General features: G+C 35.2%; 3 protein-coding genes and 1 pseudogene across 4 annotated transcripts; 3 read left to right on the top strand and 1 right to left on the bottom strand.

Annotated features, from left to right (window-relative positions):
• The first annotated feature begins 342 nt into the window (after window positions 1-342).
• On the top strand, window positions 343-6,573 carry LOC142548625 (uncharacterized). 2 transcript variants are annotated; one of them, XM_075657056.1, is made up of 10 exons: window positions 343-943; window positions 2,346-2,531; window positions 3,729-3,821; window positions 4,133-4,315; window positions 4,402-4,504; window positions 4,582-4,755; window positions 4,866-5,048; window positions 5,160-5,776; window positions 5,861-6,216; window positions 6,295-6,573. In XM_075657056.1, the coding sequence occupies exons 1-10, from the start codon at window positions 734-736 to the stop codon at window positions 6,356-6,358; spliced, it is 2,169 nt and encodes a 722-aa protein (XP_075513171.1). In that variant the 5' UTR covers window positions 343-733; the 3' UTR covers window positions 6,359-6,573. The 2 variants fall into 2 exon arrangements, with proteins under 2 accessions (XP_075513171.1, XP_075513170.1); XM_075657055.1 differs by having other exon boundaries at window positions 4,866-5,776.
• Window positions 6,574-7,521: 948 nt separating this feature from the next.
• Window positions 7,522-11,306, top strand: LOC142548623 (PHD finger protein ALFIN-LIKE 2-like). The gene is made up of 5 exons (XM_075657053.1): window positions 7,522-7,778; window positions 7,876-7,908; window positions 8,569-8,791; window positions 10,497-10,617; window positions 10,877-11,306. The coding sequence occupies exons 1-5, from the start codon at window positions 7,685-7,687 to the stop codon at window positions 11,123-11,125; spliced, it is 720 nt and encodes a 239-aa protein (XP_075513168.1). The 5' UTR covers window positions 7,522-7,684; the 3' UTR covers window positions 11,126-11,306.
• A 1,112-nt stretch (window positions 11,307-12,418) lies between these two features.
• On the bottom strand, window positions 12,419-14,563 carry LOC142548624 (jasmonate-induced oxygenase 1-like; annotated as a pseudogene).
• A 4,893-nt stretch (window positions 14,564-19,456) lies between these two features.
• Window positions 19,457-21,110, top strand: LOC142547989 (trihelix transcription factor GT-3b-like). The gene is made up of 2 exons (XM_075656363.1): window positions 19,457-19,943; window positions 20,329-21,110. The coding sequence occupies exons 1-2, from the start codon at window positions 19,674-19,676 to the stop codon at window positions 20,911-20,913; spliced, it is 855 nt and encodes a 284-aa protein (XP_075512478.1). The 5' UTR covers window positions 19,457-19,673; the 3' UTR covers window positions 20,914-21,110.
• Window positions 21,111-21,113: the final 3 nt, after the last annotated feature.

Below are 21,113 nucleotides of genomic sequence, written 5' to 3'. Positions count from 1 at the left end.
AACAAGTCTAATTCTCGCAACCATCAAAGACGCTTAGTCTTGAACATATTGGATATCTTAACTTCTGGTAGATTTAAAAAGTTAGATCATGTTAGTAGAAATGTAAACAAGTTAGCGCACTGTTTAGCGAATTTTGCTTTATCTCATCCTTCTCGTTCATGTTGGATGAAGGGTTTTTATCCATTGTGGTTGATGAATATAGCTATCGTTGATTTAATTAATGCATAATATCTTATTTATCAACAAAAAAAAAGCCTGCGAGGAATTACTCATCATGTATTAATTTTTAAAAAGGGAAATTTGAAAGGCAGGGAATCGGCGGTCAAGAAACCGTAGCAGTCTACAAATATAGATTTGTGTAATCTAATTTGCACAACCCAACTGAAATCACTTGCGAATGAGCGTAATTGTATGTACGGACCCCTAAATATTTCTTTCGATCTTTAAACCCTCGCGGCCTACTAATTATTAATCTCCTCGAATCTTATACCTTCAGACCAGAACCCATTTCACACACATGCGGGTGGAGGAAGAAGAAAGTGTAACTTTTGTTGATCTTTGTGGGCATTCTTGATTCTTGATTTTCCAACACCGGAACTTGATTTTTGATTGTGTATGTGATTATAATCAAAAGGGTTCGGTGGTTTTTGCTGTAAGATATCAGTTGTGTGCAGAAATAATTAAAGTGCGAAGTTTTTTTTTTTAAAAAAATCTGTTTTTTGTAAGAGATTAAATGGTTGATCTTCCGGCTAAGGTCACTTCACCTTCATCATCGATCTTTGACTCCCATCAGTTTGATTTCGGACCGGAGCGTTGGGCCCAGACAGAACAGGCTGCACATGAGCTAATTCAGAAGGTCCAGCTAACTGCTGCATCAGAAGAGAGGAGAGGGAAAATTACTGGTTACGTTCAGAGATTCATTAGGAATCGTCTTGGTGCTGAGGTATAAAGTTTGATTGCACTAGTCTAGCTTTTGCGATGCATGCTGTTAGATGCATTTGAAAGCATGTTTTATTTGCGAGTTGCAACATTTGTGGGTGTGGGTATTGTGGCTAACGTTTTTTTTTTCAGGGTTTGAGGAATTTTTTATTGGGAGATTGAATTGCAGAGGCTTCTAGGTTTTCTATGTTCTAAACTTTATCTTTTGTGTTATTTCAATGATAATCTGCTCTGGCAAGGATAGTTCTTGTGGTAAACTGAGTTTTCATAAATTAATTTGTTTGATCTGAAGAATGTAAACTACTTGAGGATATGAAAAGTTGACCTTTTAAGGGGTTATGAACTTGCCGAGCAATAGGGAATGCTTGGTATCTTGGATCTGTGAGAATGATCCATCAATTCTTTACATGTGGTCGCTGAAATAGGTTGCTGTTATTCGTACGATCGGAAAAATGTAATTTGTTTATAGTATTTATTAAAGTAGCTTCTGTGATTGAATTTTTAAGAGGTTTTGAAACATGCAAAGTAGGATAGATATCTAAGAACGGATTTTTTTATTGAGGTGAATCCAAGATTCATGATAATATTCCATCAATTCTCTACACGCGCTGATTCGCAATTGGTGGTTATCAACAAAGGAAAGAAAAAAACCGTTAGGGGTACGAGCATGTATGCCGTAGCTTTTATGATTGATATCTAAGAAATAAGGAACATACCATGTACCAGGGAGTGATTGGTATCTTGGAAGCCCTTTATCAAGGTCAATCCAATATTTTTAGAGAACTTTCCATCGATTCTCAACACGTGCTGGTCTGGAATTGGTCGCTGTCATTGGTATATGAGAGAAGAACATCACAATCGTGTGTGGCAGCATACTGCTTCTGCTGTAAAATCTATTGCGGCAGCTTTTGCAACTTTTAGTGATTAGAAGAAGGCTTTAACAAGTTAACGAAATAAAAATGATAGTTTATAGCGATGAATCGAATGCCACCAGATTTTGTGCAAGATAAAATCGGTTTTTACTTGAAAAACAGAAAACCGATGAGATTAGAGCTGTCAAAATGGGCCAAGCCTGCCGGTTTTCTGCTTACTTTAATTTATTGTCAAGTTTGGCCATGTTGGAATGACTTGCTTTCCTTTTTCTGCTTAAGTATTTATCAAATCTTTTTATGTAGCAATATTATCATTTATGATGGTGGAATTTGTGCCCTAATAGATCTGAATGGATAGAAACCTGTGAAGAAATCAGAACGTTACTAAATTCTTTTGCTATCCTTGATTGGATTGCACTACCATTCTGTTTTGTGCCTATATTACTCATTCATGTTCTTGGTAACTGATGCATGCAAGTTTTTCTGGTCAATCAATCCTTTTTCCTCGTGACATTAAAGATTTGGACTTTGCAGGTATTTCCTTATGGATCTGTGCCGTTGAAAACTTATCTCCCTGATGGAGACATTGATCTGACTGCCTTTGGTGGTGCGAATAGCGAAGATAAGTTGGCTGATGAAATAAAATTTGCTCTGGAAGAGGAGGCAAAAAATACGGAAGCCGAGTTTGTTGTAAAGGATGTCCAGCTAATCCATGCTGAGGTTTCTATCTCGCTAAATTTTACTTCAAAAATTCTGGCCTTGTCAACATACTTGACATAAGTTTTCCCAATATCTACTCCGTGTTGCTTCCACTATACATTTTATGATTCTGTGATCTGATGGTCCAGCATAAATGGTTGCTTGGTGCACCGTTTTCTTCTTTGAAATCAAATAGTAGGAAACTAGGGTAGAGGCATCATATGAAATGAAAACTTAACAAAAAACATGTAAATGATGTACAATAGTCTGATGCATTTGGTCAAACAATACAAGGGTTATAACCATAAAGCACATTTTGTTTTGGTTATAGACGAGTATTTCCAGAGAAAAAGATATATTTTTGTATAACACTTTATTATAGCTGGAATGCATTTACCGAGGCTGCTTCAGAGCTGTTGGGTAATGGATCATAATTAAAGGTTAACCAAGAGGGCATGTTCTATCCAAAATCATGTGTAAAAGGTAGACATTTAAGCATGGGTTTTGGTGTAGAGGCGCCCCTACCCATCTCAACTCCTGGAGTCACATTGATCCCAGATTAATTTGGGGTTGAACTGGTTGGACTCATTGTGAGAACTGAGAGCACTCCAAACATTTGTCTCTTAATTCACGAAACCCGTACCCAAGCATGTTTTATGGGAACCAAACTCCTTGCTACTTGGAACAACGGGTATTGGTAAAAAAAAAGAGCTTGTTTTAGTGCTGTAGATTTGGACATACAGATGACTGTGACAGGCTGCTGAGTTGAAAATAAGTTACCTAGCAGCTGACTGCATGTGAATGAGGATAAGATTTCTCTTTTGCAACAAATATGATATCATGGCAACTCCGTATATGACAATGTTTTAAATTAGGGCAAGTGTGAAAATAACCCAAAATAAACGGTGTATAAGTTTCCACTTGCAGAATATAAGAACTTAATCAGCACTTGAATTAATTTGCATGCTTTTCTTTTAAATTGGTTTTCATCATCATCCTATCTTCTGTTAATTCAGAATGCTGTAGAGCAAGGATAATAAATTCTTTGAGAGAATATATGTGCTAAATTAATAACTTATTGAACTTTAAATGTCCCTAGTGCCATTCTTTTGATAGCACTTTCTAATGAAGATTCAAAAATTCTTTTGAAGGTGTTTTATGAATCATCATCCTGTGTGCTTCTTTCTCTAGATCCTTGACCTTGATGTTCTGGTGCAGGTTAAGATTGTGAAATGCATTGTTCAGGATATTGTTGTCGACATCTCCCTCAATCAAATTGGTGGCCTGTCTGCTTTATGTTTTCTTGAGCAGGTAGAGGAACCTAAAAGCTTGAAGTAATTAAGATATGTGCATCTACTCATAACTCACATGGTCGAGAGCCATAATTAAGATTGATGTTTTAAATATTCTCGTATTTGTTGATTAATGTAGTCTGATTAAGTCGAACATGAGTTTTACAATGATAGATTCTTAAATTATTTCATGAATCTTCTGATTCTATAAATGACGACTTACGTTTTTTTGTTATATTTATTAATTCATCACATTTTCTTTCTAATTATGTATAAGAAGGGCAGACCCATACAGTTTCTCATGACCTATTTACCTTTCTTATGTTTCAGGTTGATCGCTTCATTGGCAAAGATCATCTGTTTAAGCGCAGTATTATACTGACCAAAGCCTGGTGCTATTATGAAAGTCGTATTCTTGGTGCTGATCATGGATTGATTTCGACATATGCTCTGGAGATTATGGTTTTGTACATCTTCCATCTCTTCTACTCGACATTAAACGGTCCTTTATCTGTGAGTGCTTCCTAAGAAAGTTACTCTCTTTAAAGTTTAGATTATGCTCACAAAAAGAACCTAATTTTTGAAATTTCTGTAAATAGGTTTTACGTAAATTTTTGGACTACTTCAGTAAATTTGACTGGGAAACCTACTGTATCAGCTTAAAAGGGCCTGTTCGACTTTCCTCATTGCCAGATGTTGTGCGTAAGTAACACCTTGAATCACATTAACTAAGATGTTTGAGATTAAAATTAAACCATTGTTCATTCTCTAATTTGCAGCTGAGATACTGGAAGACTGTTGTGGTGGCTTAATGCTGACAAATGATTTCTTAAGTTCTTGTACTAAAGCATTCTCGATCCCTTCCACAAATTCCCGTGGATTTCAGCAGAAGCATCTAAACATAATTGATCCCTTAAAGGAGACGAATAATCTAGGCCGTAGTGTCAATAAAGGTAGCATGGACTGGAATAGTTGGGTTCATTTATTTATTTGATCTTCTCTATATTTGCACATTAAAGCAAACCCCCTTTAATTTATTTCTAATCTTGCAATTTTTGTACAGCAAATTTTTACCGGATTCGCAGCGCTTTCAATTATGGTACTCAGAGACTTGACCGAATACTTTTGCAGCCTGAACATGTAATTCCTAAGGAGTTGCATAAGTTCTTTTCAGACTCTATGGCTAGGCATAGATGCGGACAAAGGCATGATGTTCAAGAATTTGTTCCACCACCGACTTGCAATGGTACCATCACCGATTTACCTGTTTCTAAGGCAGAGTTGCGAAAAAACGACATCTTGTCCTTTGAAACACATGTTAATCACTCTCACTTGGCAAAGGATCTTGCCACTTCAGGTATGCAAGGCCTTGGGATTTCCAGTGACTTTCCTCCTGACACTATGGTTCCGATTATTGAGAGTGCTCGTGCAACTGTTAAGCACGTTTTTGCCTCTCACCTTGTTTTCTCCAATTCAAAAATGCATAACGGGGTCGGGAGTACAAGGAACAGAAAATCAGATTCGGATCACTGCAATGATCGTAAAGCGGGTGTTTCTTCCGTTAAGGCAAATGAGATTCTCATGGATGGCGCAAAGCCATTAACTTTTCAGGGTTCGGCTAATAGGACTGAGACACCTGAATTGTTGAATTTTTCGGTTGATCTTACTGGGGATTATGAAAGTTACTTGTATGGGTTAGAATATGGTCGGCGGTGTTATGAATATACATTAGCTGTACCTTCTTCACCGGTGCCTCCCTCTCGAAGCCCTCCTTTTTTTCAGACCAAGAATCCTCAGGATGATGTCCAATCTCCATCACAGTTGCCGACCAATGGGTTTTCCTTCCGACATCCCAATAGCTTCCATCCGGGTTCTCCAGTGTATGCCATGCCACATTTACTGCTACCAGGTATGGCTTTTGGATGGGAAGAAATGCCAAAGACCCGAGGCACAGGAACATATTTCCCCAATACGGTATAGAAATTCATGCTTTCCCTATTAAATTTGTGAAAAAAGGTTCCGAGCTTGGATGAATATTTGGATGCATTTTTTGTGCAGAACCAACCCCCACAAGGCTATCGACCTTCGGCTCTGAAAGGAAGGAGTCAGGCTCCACCAAGGACTCACCTTAATAACGAGTGGAACCCAATATTTATGGAGCCAATTATGCTTGACAGAAGCCTGCATGAGCCAGCACCATCCTCTGATAGCCGCCAGCCATCTTCTCCTCACTGCAATGGCTTGGCCAGCGAACGAGAACCTGAGGGAACAGTTGGATTTGGGGTCGGACATGCATTTGGAACCTCCATGCAAGACATAAGCAGGCGACAGAGACCCTCTTCTTCTTCTTCTTCTCCTAGGAGTTTCCCTGCGACGCAAGGGCCACAACCTGGATTCAGCAGGGAACGTGATAGGTAAAGAATCTCGGGATTCTCTGATTACTAAATATGGTTGGTGTTTTGTTTGAGCGTTTCTCTGCCCTGAAAATGTAGGATCGCAATGAGGTCTTCATACTCACTTAAAGATGAAGATGATTTCCCTCCATTGTCTGTCTAAATATGGTGTTATGCCGGCGCTGTAAGCGTAAAACTACATGCAAGAAAACCAAAATTTTTTTCTTTTTGACTAACCTCATCAATTGCTAAAAATTGTTTTTTTTTTTTTAAATCCGGAATCGGTTATGTTCCAGATTGTTCATTTGTAGGTTTTTACTAAAGATGAATCTTTTTGAAGAAAATGAATATAAAGGGATTATGTTACCTTGGTTTGAATTTTCTTTTTGAAGTTTTTTTTGGCCATTTTCTAATATCGCATTGGATTTGACTGAATGTCCGTTTTCTTCATTCACAAAACCACCCAAACCCAAGTGGCCAACACCTTGCTAGATGGTTTGGCACAGACAAAATAGGTATCCCACCTCCACCCAGCCCACTTGTAATATCAAAAAACCCTAAACCCAACTATTTTTCAAAAACAAAAAAATGCTAAACCCAACTTATCCATGGAATCTTTATTACTCTCTTCCCAAAAAATAAAAAAATAAAAATATTCTGATATGTATTTTTACTGATAGGTCGTGTTCATCAAGTACGTTTTTATTGATAATTTGTTGTTTCTCAATGCGCTTGATCCGCTGATCTAACTGTACCATAAAAATTTTGTACCAAAACTTGAAATCACAAAATAAAACTGAGATATATAACAAAATCAAGCTTTTTAGAAATGGTTCATTTCGGTGTTATCATCAATATATTTTATTTATATATCTATATTATATACAAATGTTGTGATCTTTAATAATTAGTTTTTACGGAAATATTTTATTCATTTATATAAGTAATGTTTTCACATGATGTACTCATAAATACAATATCTAATTTATTTTAAAAATTCATATACTATCTCTACAAATCATATATTTAATATAATTACATTATTCTTATCCAAATAATAATTAAAAACTATAACAAAATTTCATGAATTAGCTCGATTTATTAACGATCATGATTCATATACAATAATAGTCATATTTTTTACACATGTGATGCGTGTGTTCGCTAGTAAAACATGATTTTTATTGTTATTATTTACAAGATGAGTTAACAGATATTCTAATTAAATTTGTTTTTCAAAAAAATAAAATAAAATCATTTCAAAAAAAAAATAAAATAAAATAAAAACCGATGTGGTTCACTTGCAGGAAACATGTAGCCGAAACGACGTCGTCCGCTTCTTGACCTTTTCTTCTGTCTTGATTCTCATGTTACATGCACACTCAACCGTCACCTCTTTTCATGTCTGTAGTTCGAATTCATACAGTTTTTTCAATCCCTCTTTTGTAGTCTTTACTTATTGATTTCAGATCTTAAATTAGATGCAGAAATGGCCGCAGTTTCTTCAAGCATCCGAACGGTAGATGAGATCTTCAAAGATTACGGTTCTCGCCGTTCTGGAATTGTTCGTGCTTTAACTGACGGTACTTTGTATACACAACTCTACATAGACAGTATTCTTTGTGTGGTATAAATGTTTATATCTCTGTTTGTAATTTTTTTTATTTGTTTTTTTCTCAGAAGTGGATGAATTTTACGGGCTTTGCGATCCAGGTAAATATTTTTGGCTCAGATTTAGTTTAATTTACTTCATGAATTTTATCATCGTTTTATTGCCAGTCGGAATATTATCTAATTGACTCTCGTGACTCGTCCTTATTGTGTAAAGACGAAAAATTGAATCTTAATGATATTGACATTTTTTTGAAGTTCATTAAAATTGTCGATATGCATTAGCTTGTGGGCTAATTAACTCCTTTCTACATAAGCATGATAGAATAAGGTACATGAGCTTGCTTCTTTTGCCTTTGCTATTTTTCTGAAGTTTTTAGTCGGAAATGTTGCTGTTTTTCTTATTACTTGGGTTCTCTTTTTCGCTGTTCTGTTGTGAGCTGTAAATTTGGTTCAAATAAACTGCCTTCTGCTTCTGTTCTATCAACTCTGATGATCGGAAGGGACGAAGACTTGTAATTTACCAACCTGCTACTTCTTCAAATTGGGTCACCAGGGCTGCTTCTTTTTTGGTTCCACGAAGGCCGAAGCTGCCTTCTGCTTCTTTTCTATTAACGCTGATAATCGAAAGGGCCTTTGTAATTGGAAATATATCTGTGGCTAGTGTGTATGGCTATCATCACTGTCTCGTGATATATGGAATTTAATTTCATCTTAGATTTTCGTGTCTTATATCTTGTCTCTTGCATAATTTGTTCGTAGAGAAGGAAAATTTATGTCTATATGGATATCCCGATGAATTGTGGGAAGTGAATGTACCAGCCGAAGAAGTTCCACCAGAACTTCCAGAGCCAGCACTTGGGATCAATTTTGCCCGGGATGGAATGAACCGAAAAGATTGGCTTTCCCTAGTTGCTGTGCACAGTGATTGTTGGTTGCTCTCAGTTGCTTTTTATCTCGGAGCAAGGCTCAACAGAAATGAAAGGTATACATCACATGTCTTGCTACAAGTTTCTTGATGTGGCTGATCATGTGAACCGAAAGTTGCCTTATGTTGATTATCGATAATTCATGAGATTGTGATGTTATTAGAGAAAATATGTTTTGATAATGAATTATTGTAGTAGTAATTGAATTGCATTTGAAAAATATGCTAAACCGCAATGGAAAAGTGACACATGTGACGGTTTTCAGCATATTTATCTGAGTATTAGTCCAAATGAAATGAAATCAATTTCATTAGAAAGCTAATACATAGTACTAGGGCTTTCATGTTTTGAGTTTTGTCCAAATCCATTTGGAAATAGGGACAAAATCATCACGAAGTGTATCGTGTGCATTGCAGCTCTGCACTGACACATTTTGGTAGAATGAGCATAACTTTTGCATCCGATATCCAAATTGAGTGAGGTTAGTGCCAAATGAAAGTCAAGACATAGATCTACAACTTTCATGTTTACCACTTTTGCTAATTCGAAACCTGGCATTCCGGACAGAACATGACGCGCTAGGGTGCCATTGTTTAACCGCCCCAGCGCGGCATTATTGAGTGTGCTGGACAGAACCCGACGCACTAGGGCGCCATTGTTTCACTCGTTTTCCACTGTAATTAATTAACCCTAATCAGATTGCATTATAATAACGATTAGAAGCTAAGGGCCCCAAAAAGCCTCTCTTCATCGATTCCCCTAACGTACAAGCACATGGTCATCACATACCGAATTTTCGTCAATTTTAACATTCAATTTGATAGGATGACCAAATTTGGAAAAAAGGAAGACCAATTTGGCAAAATTAGAAAACGAGAGACTAAATCGGGAAATGACATAAAACGAGGGACTTAGTATGGTATTATCCCACCCATATTGAACAACCATAACAAAAGTCTACTCTTCCCGAGTGTCATAGGGTTTGGTACCATCAGATCTCTTCGACATAGGTCTGAAGTTTTTCTTGTTTGGGAATTCATTTGATAATATTCAATTATTAAATGATTCATTGGTCGAGTTATGCAACAATTTTTTTGAAATTGCTGAATGCCTTGGTTTTTCTGAGATCTACTCATAACATAATTTAGGTGTTATTACTCTCATAAAAATAACATTATTCCTCTATTTTGTTTGCTTAAAATTTAAAAATAAGAGTCTTTTGCGATAATATCCTTGATTTCTAGAATTTGGAATGTAATACAGATACTCTGCAGTGCGTAATTTTGACGTTCTGATGCATCCCCTTGGGGACTTGTACCGATCCTGATTTGTGGTCCAGTTTGCAGAGCATAAGCAAACAGTTTCGAAAGTAATCAGTTTTTTTTTTTTTTTTGGTTTTTAATGGCTCACATCCTTGGAGGCTGTATCTGACTCACTGAATGCTGAGTTGGTTCATTTTCAGCTTTTAAACTTAAAATATCGTCATAAATTGTCTTTGAAGAAAATTTATCTCAGCATCTCAAGAAAACTCAAATACATGCTTGTTTTCCACCGCAGTTTCAAGTTATTATTGAAAAGCATGAAAGTTTATCAACCTTGATAACTTACTGATCATACTCAATTACGAGCATTTACTATTTTCTAAATCTGTTGTAGACCATGCTTTCCTTCTGGACATGTGTGCATGAGGAGGCAGATGCAGTTCTATATTTGATTCAAGATGGGTTATTCATGGGTATAAATTTGTTTCTGTACTTGCAGAAAACGCATGTTTAGCTTGATCAATGATCTGCCTACAGTCTATGAAATTGTGACAGAAAGAACGGCTGAAAAAGACAAGCCCAATGTGGATAGTGGAAGCATATTTCGTGGTGGCACAAAGGTAGAATTGTTGTAAATCACAACTGCTACTCATAATCGATCTTTTCCTTATGAATAATTAGCACTTCTTTCTTGTAGGTAAAAAATGTCATCAGATATCCGAAAGCAGTATCTTTTTTTAACTAAATTTTTTAGATAATGAAGTGTGAGAATATTTCTGACCTGTAAGCTTCTCCGTTAAGGTTTTGTTCAGGAGTCTTAGATTTTGATAATTGATTGTGATATCAATCAACATTAAATATGTATCTATATATATACAGAGGTCCCTTGATGGCCAGGCTAAAAGTAATAAAAAACTGGAAGGCGACGGTTACGAAGAAGATGAAGATGAACATGGCGAAGCTCTATGCGGAAGCTGTGGTGGAAATTACAGTGCAGATGAGTTCTGGATCGGCTGTGACATCTGTGAAAGGTGGTTTCATGGGAAGTGCGTGAAGATGAATCCTGCAAAAGCCGAGAACATCAAGCAATACAAATGCCCATCCTGCATGAAGCGTGGCAAGCAGTAGGGGTCCCCCTTTGATTGAGGTGATTGGTGAGTGCTAACAACTTGGTACATCAAACATTGTCTTTCATCTATTGCAGACTAGTTTGTGATGTTTATTATAGTAATTATGGAAGGAATAAGGCAGTCTTCTTCCATGGTAGGTGCGTCACTTTTTATGAAAATATTCCTTTATACTTGGTATTATACATGTCAAAACGGGCTGACGGGGCAGGCCAATCCGCCACCCGCCGCAACCCGCCATTAGACGGGGCGGGTCGGGTCTCTAAATGGCCAACCCAGCCCAACCCACCTTGGGCTGCGGGTTAGGCGGACCAACCCGTTTATTTTTATTTTTTAAAAAAATACTAAACAATATTAAAATAAACATAGAATAAAAATATATTTCAGTCAAATAGTTTCATAAAAAACTTAAAAACATTGAAATAAGACATTGAAAGCATACAACAATCAACATAATCCATAAAAAATAAAGTGGTTATTCTAATTCACACAAGATTTCATCGTACACATGTACTAAAAATTAACTCATGTAATATCACCAACCGTAAATACAATGAAACCTTTAAAGATGAATTTCAAATCTTTTTTAGTATACATTTTCTCCAGTTTCTTAAGGGTTTGTCCTCACAAGAAAACAAAAATTAACGATCTTAAGGGTTTGTTCGCACAAGGCACCTAGCTCTTACCATCCACATTTTCTTAAAAAGTGATAAACATTGGAAGATAACAGAAAGTCGAGGAAACAGACGGTTGTAAATTTCAGAAAATATTATGTGTTCAACAATATACATAATTACTTTATTTATTATATTATTTTGATAATTCTGGATTAGTTCGAGTTAAACATTAAAGAAAAGGTAGGAGACTAGAGAGCATAACATCTTCAAAAAAAATAGAAGCACAGAGATTTTACCAGAGTGATGGAAGGAGAAAAAATAAGGAAGAAATAGGAATTTTATATAAAACTTAAAAATATAAAATTTTACTCTAATTTGGTGGGTCAGCCCGTCCGGTCTTGGCCCGCAACCCAAACAGGCTCAACTCATTTGGCCCGTCTCCAAACGAGCTGCTATTTTATCAACCCAACCCGTTCAATTTTTATAGCGGGGCGGGCCGGCCCGACGGGCTTGACCCAATTTGACAAGCCTATTTGGTATTATATCTTCCGCTACTTCGTCGAGCCAGACATTTAAAATACTTCGATTCATTCATGTGTTGTGACTGTGTTTACATGCCATGTACTTGTTGAGCTTTATTTATGTGATTATTTCAATAGACATTAGCGATGTATTAAACAATAGAAATGTATTTATTTATTTTTCAGTAACAGTGGATATCATATATTAACCTCTAAAAACATAGAACGACATGATAATTATGGGGGAGATCTGATGAGTTGGGATTCAACTTGGGACTTGCCGCAAGGGCCCCTGGTCCTGATATAGAGTCCGTATTCATCAAAAGTCATGGCCGGATAGAGCCGTGGCTCGGCCTCGGTCACAAGTGGCTTAGCTGGCTTGATGAGTGTGTCACCTCTTGGATTGTAGAAGAAAGCCAATGACACCCTCTCTTTCCATGCATTGACCAACACTCTGTGCTCCATGCTTTTGTATTTTCCATTGCTCAACACCTACAATCCCCACCAATTAACACAAGGAAATGCAGATTTTTGAATTACATTTTCCAAGATGTCAGAAATTATATATTATTTGATTTAATTTACGTCTCACGCAAAAGGGCAAGAGTAATTCGTTGGGTCATTTAAAAGAGAGCAAAAACTTGTGTGAGACGGTCTCACGGATCGTATTTTGTGAGACGAATTTCTTATTTGGATTATCCATGAAAAAATATTACCTTTTAAGCTAAGAATATTACTTTTTATCGTGAATATTGGTAGGATTGTCACGTCTAACAGATAAAGATTCGTGAGACCGTCTCAACAAAGACATATTATTAAAAAAATATCATGATGTATTATTGATATGGGGAGAAAACGTTGACCTGGAGTTGGTCCGCTAAGTTTACAATGAAGGCATTTGGAATGGGCTTGACGGTAACCCAATAATCACAATGGCGGACTTGGAGGCCCGATACGTTGTAGTCGGGTAAGATGATGGTCATTCCACCCGGGTCCGAATGTGATGACAGGCCCAGAGTGAGATGGGGCTGAGGGCATTTTGGGTAATAGTTAGCCCTCATGCATGCACTCAAATTGTTCTCCCCTCCGGAGGCTTGAAGAAGGTAGCCTTCTTCTAAACCAAGGCTTATTGAGAAAATCTTCATCAGTTGGTTACCGAGTTTAACCACTTCTTCACTGTATTTCGCCAACAATTCCTTGCAAGAAGTGTATTATGTCCAAATAACCCCTTCTCTATCTCCATTTCTAGCACTCAAAACACAACAAAATCGCAATTTAATGCTAAATAATACTTTTTGAAAAATTGTAAAAATTCATTGGAATACTTTTGCATCAATTTTTCAACATATTTATTATCTTTAGATTTAGATATTTTGAAGTTTCGACCAAAATTTCTTACAAGTCGGCAAGCCGCATTTAGGCCCGTGAAAACCCACAAAAACATACAACGTCATATATTAAAATAAGAGTAGATCTCGATCTCACGAATCTTTATCTGTCTCAAATCTACCGATATTCACAATAAGAAGTAATATTCTTAGCATAAAAAATAATATTTTTTTTATGGATGACTCGAATAAGAGATCCGTATCACAAAATACAACCTGTGAGATCGTTTCACACAAGTTTTTGCCTAAAATAAATACCTTTTGATAATTTATATTTCCATCCGGAGTTCAGTAGGTTAACGCATGTAAGAATACTTTATTGTCTGGGCGTTACATGTCACGCCTGAAATCTAATGTCAACATATGTAAAACGTGCTAAAACTTTTTTAACTTCAAAATTTTTCACCTGCATGAATCGGGCAAAACAGGCCACTTATTCGGATCCCTAACCTTCACCGGCTGATAATGAAGGAAGAAATAGTCACTCCAATCCAAGGACATACCCTTCTCCACTCCCAGCCTGCTTACGTATCACTCGTAAGTACTCGGCGAGTTCGCGTACTTGTTCTTCTCCTCCAAGGGCAGCCGAAAGAAGCGGAGGCACGCCTCCCGCGTCCCCAACAACAGCTCGTGGCTCACTCCGTGATTCACCACCTGAAAGAACCCCCATTCACGGCATGCATCGCCGATGAGATCCACCGCCCTCCGCCCATCAGAGAATAAACTCTGCATGTAGATCACGGGAATGTTAGCATCGTGATCCGTTACTGCTTTTGAGTCGGGGAAACCGGGCTTGTCAGCAAGTCTTTTGACGTAGCGTTCGGGGATGGCCCGTTTTCCGTTTTCCGACAGGTTTTGGACCCTGATAACGGGTTCCGGCCAGCTCTTCAAGCAGTTCATATTTTGATTTCACACAAATATATATATATATATATATATATATATATATTTATGTTAAAAATATTTATTACATTCTGACACACACACACACGATGTATCATGTGTTTGAATTCTATCTCGTAATATATTTATTAAATCATTTTAAATCCAAATTGCATTTATAATAATAATAATAATAATAATAATAAGGTAAAATGTCAAGCATCAAGTTTTACAATGGAAAAAGGTCTAATTTGACAAAGGGAAAAAAAGGTTACCTATTTTTGTGGGTACTGAAAGGCCCCTTTCAACCGATCTTTCTTTTTCATTCCAAACAGTCAAATCTATATTGTGTTTATTTAGAAAGATTCAATAATTATTGGTTGGTTTGTTAGTGTGTTTTCAATTAATTTGCTAATAATTCCATCCAAGTATTTATAGTGTCGCAGTGACATAAACTTCTGCGGGATCGAGATCATAAAGCCTCCCATGTAATAATATTGATAATAATAATAAAAACAGTAAAAAAAATTTTAAAAAAAGAAAAGTAGGTGAGTTAATTAATATTTTCCAATGTTCTTTCAAAGAAAAAATAATAATAATAGTGATAAAAATTGTCCAATGTAGATGGGAAAAAAACGTGAATATATGCTGAATAATTTGGGTTGTCTGGGACAAGAAATGTCGTGCAAATTTCTTCTCCTACATTCTACTTTTGGAAATTTCATCTCAATAATTGAAGGGAATTGGTGAAGCACAATCCGGAACCGAGAAATGTGGCTTTAATTTGCATCAATCCGCATATCTCCGGCCACATATGCATGTGCACCAAATGTTCCACATTATAATCAGTCAGAATGTTTTTTTTTTAAAAAAATATAATTAATTAAAAAAATTAAAAATTAACTTAAATTACTCAGAATAATGAAGTATTTTTTTTAAAGAATTTATGCTAAATAATATTTATAATGTTTTTGTTTTTTTTAAAAAAAATTTACACAATTTGGCTTGTACTTGTCTGCTAGCTGGCAACAATTTTCTTGATTTTGATACTCTGCATGCATGTGTTGATAGCAATTAAGGCTCTCAACAATGTGTGAAACACATGGGATTTTTTTTTTTCTGCCGACTGCATGTGTTTCTCGAAGCAGGTACAACATTCTGTGCATTGCTACTTCCCGATCGGACATGGGAATGGGTATCTATATATTATCCCGGAATATAAATTATGGTATTTTGTCCAGTAATTTATATATCATGTTAACTTTATTTTTTCATTATTAATATTTTTTCACGGAATATTGACGTGGCACTATATATTATCATTTTTGGCGTACTGTCAGGATTTTTTTAATTGTCCCACATCGGTTGGATAATATATCTTAAAGTTGTATATATGCATGGCCGTACCTCCTATGAGGCGAGAGAGGCCATCGCCTTAGGGCCCGGCCCTCACAAGGGCCAAAAAAAAAGAAAAATCATAAGTCTCATGTTATTTAGGTATGCACCTAAATAGTATGTGTAATGCACATTTAAAAAAATTTGACATTGATCCATTGAAAATATGATTAAATATGATGATTGTGTTATTGTGGATTTAATCAAATTATGTAGAGCCCAAACTATAAAACTACACGGCTCATTGATTACATTTTTAAAAATTTTGTATGTATAAAATGGTAATATTTATCCAATATATTTATTATTTTATCTTGTGTCAACTCATGTGTTAAACTTTATACTTTACTTGTCGATTATTTGGCCTCTTTTCCTGAATTTACGTAGTTGGACCCATTTCAAAAAAAAAATAAAACACAAAAAATTGTGATACTTACCTATTTTACATATCTTTATTTTCTATTTTTTTGAATAAAATATTATATTTATTATTTAAAACAAATCATATATTTTTACAATATCGGTTCATTATATTTATCACATTGTTATTTTGATAGTTTATATTGATAAATTTCAATTTTGGCAACATATCTTACAATTTTTGTCAATTTCAATCTTTTCTCAATATAATTGTTCATATGATACTGCATTACTGTTAGAGCTATGTTGATGTTGTGGCGCACGAAGAAAAAAAGCGCAAAGAGATAAATATATAACTCGTAAATTATATTTTCCTTATATCCATTTTTTGGTTATTTTTAATTTGCAAAATGAGCTTTACGATTATTTATCATAACAAGATTTTTTTTAACATATTGCCTCAGGCCCTGTGAACCACAGGTACGGCACTGCATATATGGACTTGAATAATCTTCCCCCTAGAGCTAGCTTTTGGGGTTGAGTTAGGTCAAAATCCTAATCTTAACATGGTTTCAGAGCTCATGTTCCACCGTTATGTATTGGATTGTCCATAGTTGATCTACCCGTTCTGTCCATAATTGTGTCGTTTGTAAACTTTACGCCCCATATGTTCATTCTTGCGGCGTGAGGGGATGTGCTAGTTGTCTCATATCGGTTGGATAATATACCTGAGAGTTGAATATATGGACTTGGACAATCCTCCCCCCTAGAGCTAGTTTTTGGAGTTGAGTTAGATCCAAATCCTAATATTAAAATTTTTTTGGTGTCAAGTATTTTTTTATATCACGTAAACATTCTCGGGCGCTACCTCAGTATTCCGATGAAAATAAATTAAAATTTAAAAAAAATACGAAAGTTAGTGGACTAAAATAATGAAATAACGAATAATAGAATAAAAATTAAAATAGATATATAGTTTTAACATTTACTCACAAAATAATATTAATTATATAAACATGATCTATAAGAAAATTGATTCTAAAAAATAATCTTACTTTAGTATAATAATAAAAATATAGGGATTTTAATTTATATACTTAATTATATAAACATATATCACATTATCTTTCCCAATCTCCTCCACTAGCCAATAAAAGCTCCATAGCAACTATACATGTCAAAAAAGGCTGGCGGGGCGGGCCAGCTTATTATTTTTTTTAAAAAAATACTAAACAATATTAAAATAAACATAGAAGAAAAATATATTTCAGTCAAATAGTTTCATAAAAAACTTAAAAACATTGAAATAATACATCGAAAGCATATAACAATCAACATAATCCATAAAAAATAAAATGCTTATTCTAATTCACACAAGATTTCATCGTAATATCACCAACCGTAAATACAATGAAACCTTTAAATTGAATTTCAAGTCTTTTTTAGTATATACTTTCTCCAGTTTCTCAAGGGTTTGTCATCACAAGAAAACAAAAATTAACGATCTTAAGGGTTTGTCCGCACAAGGCACCTAGCTCTTACCATCCACATTTTCTTAAAAAGTGAGAAACATTGGAAGATAACAGAAAGTCGAGGAAACAGACTGTGGTAAATTTCAGAAAATATTATGTGTTCAACAATACACATAATTAATTTATTTACTCTATTATTTCGATAATTTTGGATTAGCTCGAGTTAAACATTAAAGAAAAGGGAGGAGACTAGAGAGTATAACATCTTCAAAAAAAAAATAGAAGCATAGAGATTTTACTAGAGTGATTGAAGTTAGGCACATGAGAAAAAATAAGGAAGAAATAGGAATTTTTATATAAAAATTAAAAATATAAAATTCTACCCTAATTTGGCGGGCCAGCCCGCCCCGTTTAGGCCCGCCTCGTCTTGGCCCGCAACCCAAACGGGCTCAACCCGTTTGGCCCGCACCTCCAAACGGGCTGCTATTTTATCAACCCAACCCGCTCAATTTTTATGGCAGGGCGGGCCGGCCCGACGGGCCTGACCCAATTTGACAAGCCTAATAGCAACTCAAGAAAACAAAAAAAATTGAGGGGGCTAGTTCTTTCACCAGTAAAATTAGGGTTAATATCAAATTTATTTGTCTTTTTTGCTATTTTTGTCATGTTAATTTACGTCGGATTAATTAATTTAGCCGGAAATTTCTGACTCGACGACGTACAAGAAATTATAGGGATTTACTCCAAACAATAACCATGTCTAAGTCCTGTAGACCTAGTTTAAACCATAATTGAAAACAAAAAACCCATGAACTAAATAATTAACCGTTATAGAGAAAGCATATATATATATTCATGGCAAAAATATGTGTGAGACGGTCTCACGGGTTGTATTCCGTGAGACAGATCTCTTATTTGGGTCATCCATGAAAAATATTACTTTTTATACTAAAAATATTACTTTTTATTGTGAATATCAGTATGGTTGATCCGTCTCACAGGTAAAGATTCGTGAGACCGTCTCACAAGAGATCTACTCTATATTCATATGAAATAGTTTTTAGGGCAAAGTCTATAATTTTTTTTTGTTTCGAAATTATATTATGGTCATATTTAATCTTAGCCAAGGGCTAGACCTGCACAAATATTTGCTTAGAATTTGAGAGGGACTTTTAAGTCAATATTATATCTTATATATATTGGCTATAAATAATTAAACATTGAATTAATTTAATTTAACTATCTGATATCTGAAAAACTTTCAAAGGAAATAATTACAGTACCGTACATCTAATTAGAGTAATTTTATTTAATTCTGAATAATAATATTATAAAAATAGTTATGTAATATTATTTAGACAAAAATTCTTATGAAAAATATCTCAGCAGTCAATTTTACGAGATAAATTTTTATTTTAACTCAGATTCATTAAAAACTATTATTATTTTTTATTATAAATATAAATAAAGTATTGATAAAACTGACTCAAGCGCATCTATTATTTATTATTTTTTAAGTTGACATGTGAGTGAAATTCACACAGCAGCTGTTGGTTTGACCTTTGTCAATAAGTCATCAGCATGACGACACAGATACGCGTGTGAACAGTTGTACAAGATACATACATACATATATATATATATATATGTGTGTGTATTATGCGGATATGTAAAAAGAAAAAATCAGTTTCCGCGTAGGGAGATGAGACCCATTAAGCTGTGCAGAAGAAGGAAAAACTATATTTACATTCATTTTCTTGATTTCTGAAACTTGTTTGACTTCTAAACAGATGAAACCAAAAACACCTTGTTTGTTTTCGCATTGATCCGTGTTATTTTTACAGAAATAACTAATATCGCCATTGCTGAATTGATTCTTGGTGGGTTTTTAATCTCTAGCCAGCCAGTAGTTATATGGATCATCATCATATTCAGGGGCATCATGATCGGTACTCCTCTAATTATGCTGCTACTACTGGCGGGGATAGGTTTCCTCAATGGAGTATTCAAGAAACCCGGGATCTGTTGATGATTCGTGCCGACTTAGACCCCAATTTCATGGAAAATAAACATAACAAGATTTTGTGGGAACTCGTGTCCACACGGATGAAAGAAGAAAAGGGCTTCGCCAGAAGCGCTGAACAGTGTAAGGGAAAGTGGAAAAATCTCGTTACCCGATTCAAGGTATCATCTATACATATAGCCAAAATGTGAGCTAGCTATTTCTTTGATTATCAACATGAAATGAGCATGAAAACGATTAATTAATTAATTTACAGCTTTATTTTTCGCAAAAAATATTAACCAAGCTGGTTTTCTTGAGGAGATTGAATAAATTAATTAAAGCGTAAAACATCATCATGTTTTTTAATTATTATTTCGTTAAACAATTAAGTAGTTCGCAATGAATCATGAATTGATATCAAGAATCTCAAATTCATTAATTAGAAAATCTAAATCTAAATTCTGTAATCAGTAATTTTAGTGATACATCAAACATATTAATAACACGAGATACATTTAGTTTTTTTTTTTATTTTGGATATCTGATGTATTGATTAATTTGCAGGGATGTGAAACAATGGTGACAGAAGCCATGAAGCAACAGTCCTTTCCATTTTACAATGAAGTTAAAGTAATATTTGCAGCAAGAATGCAGAGAATATTATGGCTTGAGGTTGAAGCTGGCGGAGCCGCCGCCTCCTACTCCAAGAAAAATGTGGCGCTGCTATTTTCTTCCGAAGAGGAAGATGATATTCTGAAAGAAGACAGCGAACACGACAAATCCGGCGTGCCGAAAAAGAAAAGGAAAATAAAGGGAAATAATAGAAATCCTCCAAGTGGGATCAACACCAACACTCAGTCGAAGAATATGATAAATGGGATAAAGGAAATAATGGAGGATTTCATGAATAAGCAAATCCAAATGGAAACGCTATGGCTGAAAGCTTATGAGGAAAGGGAAAAAGAAAGGAGAGTAAGAGAAATGGAGTGGAGACAAACAATGGAGGGACTGGAAAATGAGAGGTTAATGATGGATAAAAGATGGAGGGAAAGGGAACACCAATGGAAGATTAGGGAAGAAGCTAGGGCTGAGAAAAGGGATGCCCTAATCACAGCTCTCTTGAACAAGCTTAGAAGAGAAGACATGTGATCATACTAGCTATCACTAGTTATGTTTTACATCGAAGATGTGTCGAAAAAATCGATGATCATGTTTCATATCTTCAGATGAACTGCGATATTCGTTACATTCCATTTATACATACAAAATGAGACGTGATTACACATGAAACAAATTGGTTCTATGATCAAGGAATGAAAGATTAACTGATTGTGAGTACTGATCAATAT

This window comes from Primulina tabacum, chromosome 6 (genome assembly GCF_025594145.1).
Source record: "Primulina tabacum isolate GXHZ01 chromosome 6, ASM2559414v2, whole genome shotgun sequence".
NCBI classification, from domain to species: Eukaryota; Viridiplantae; Streptophyta; class Magnoliopsida; order Lamiales; family Gesneriaceae; genus Primulina; species Primulina tabacum.
Note: the sequence above shows the minus strand (reverse complement) of the source record. Positions and strands in the feature narration are given on the sequence as shown.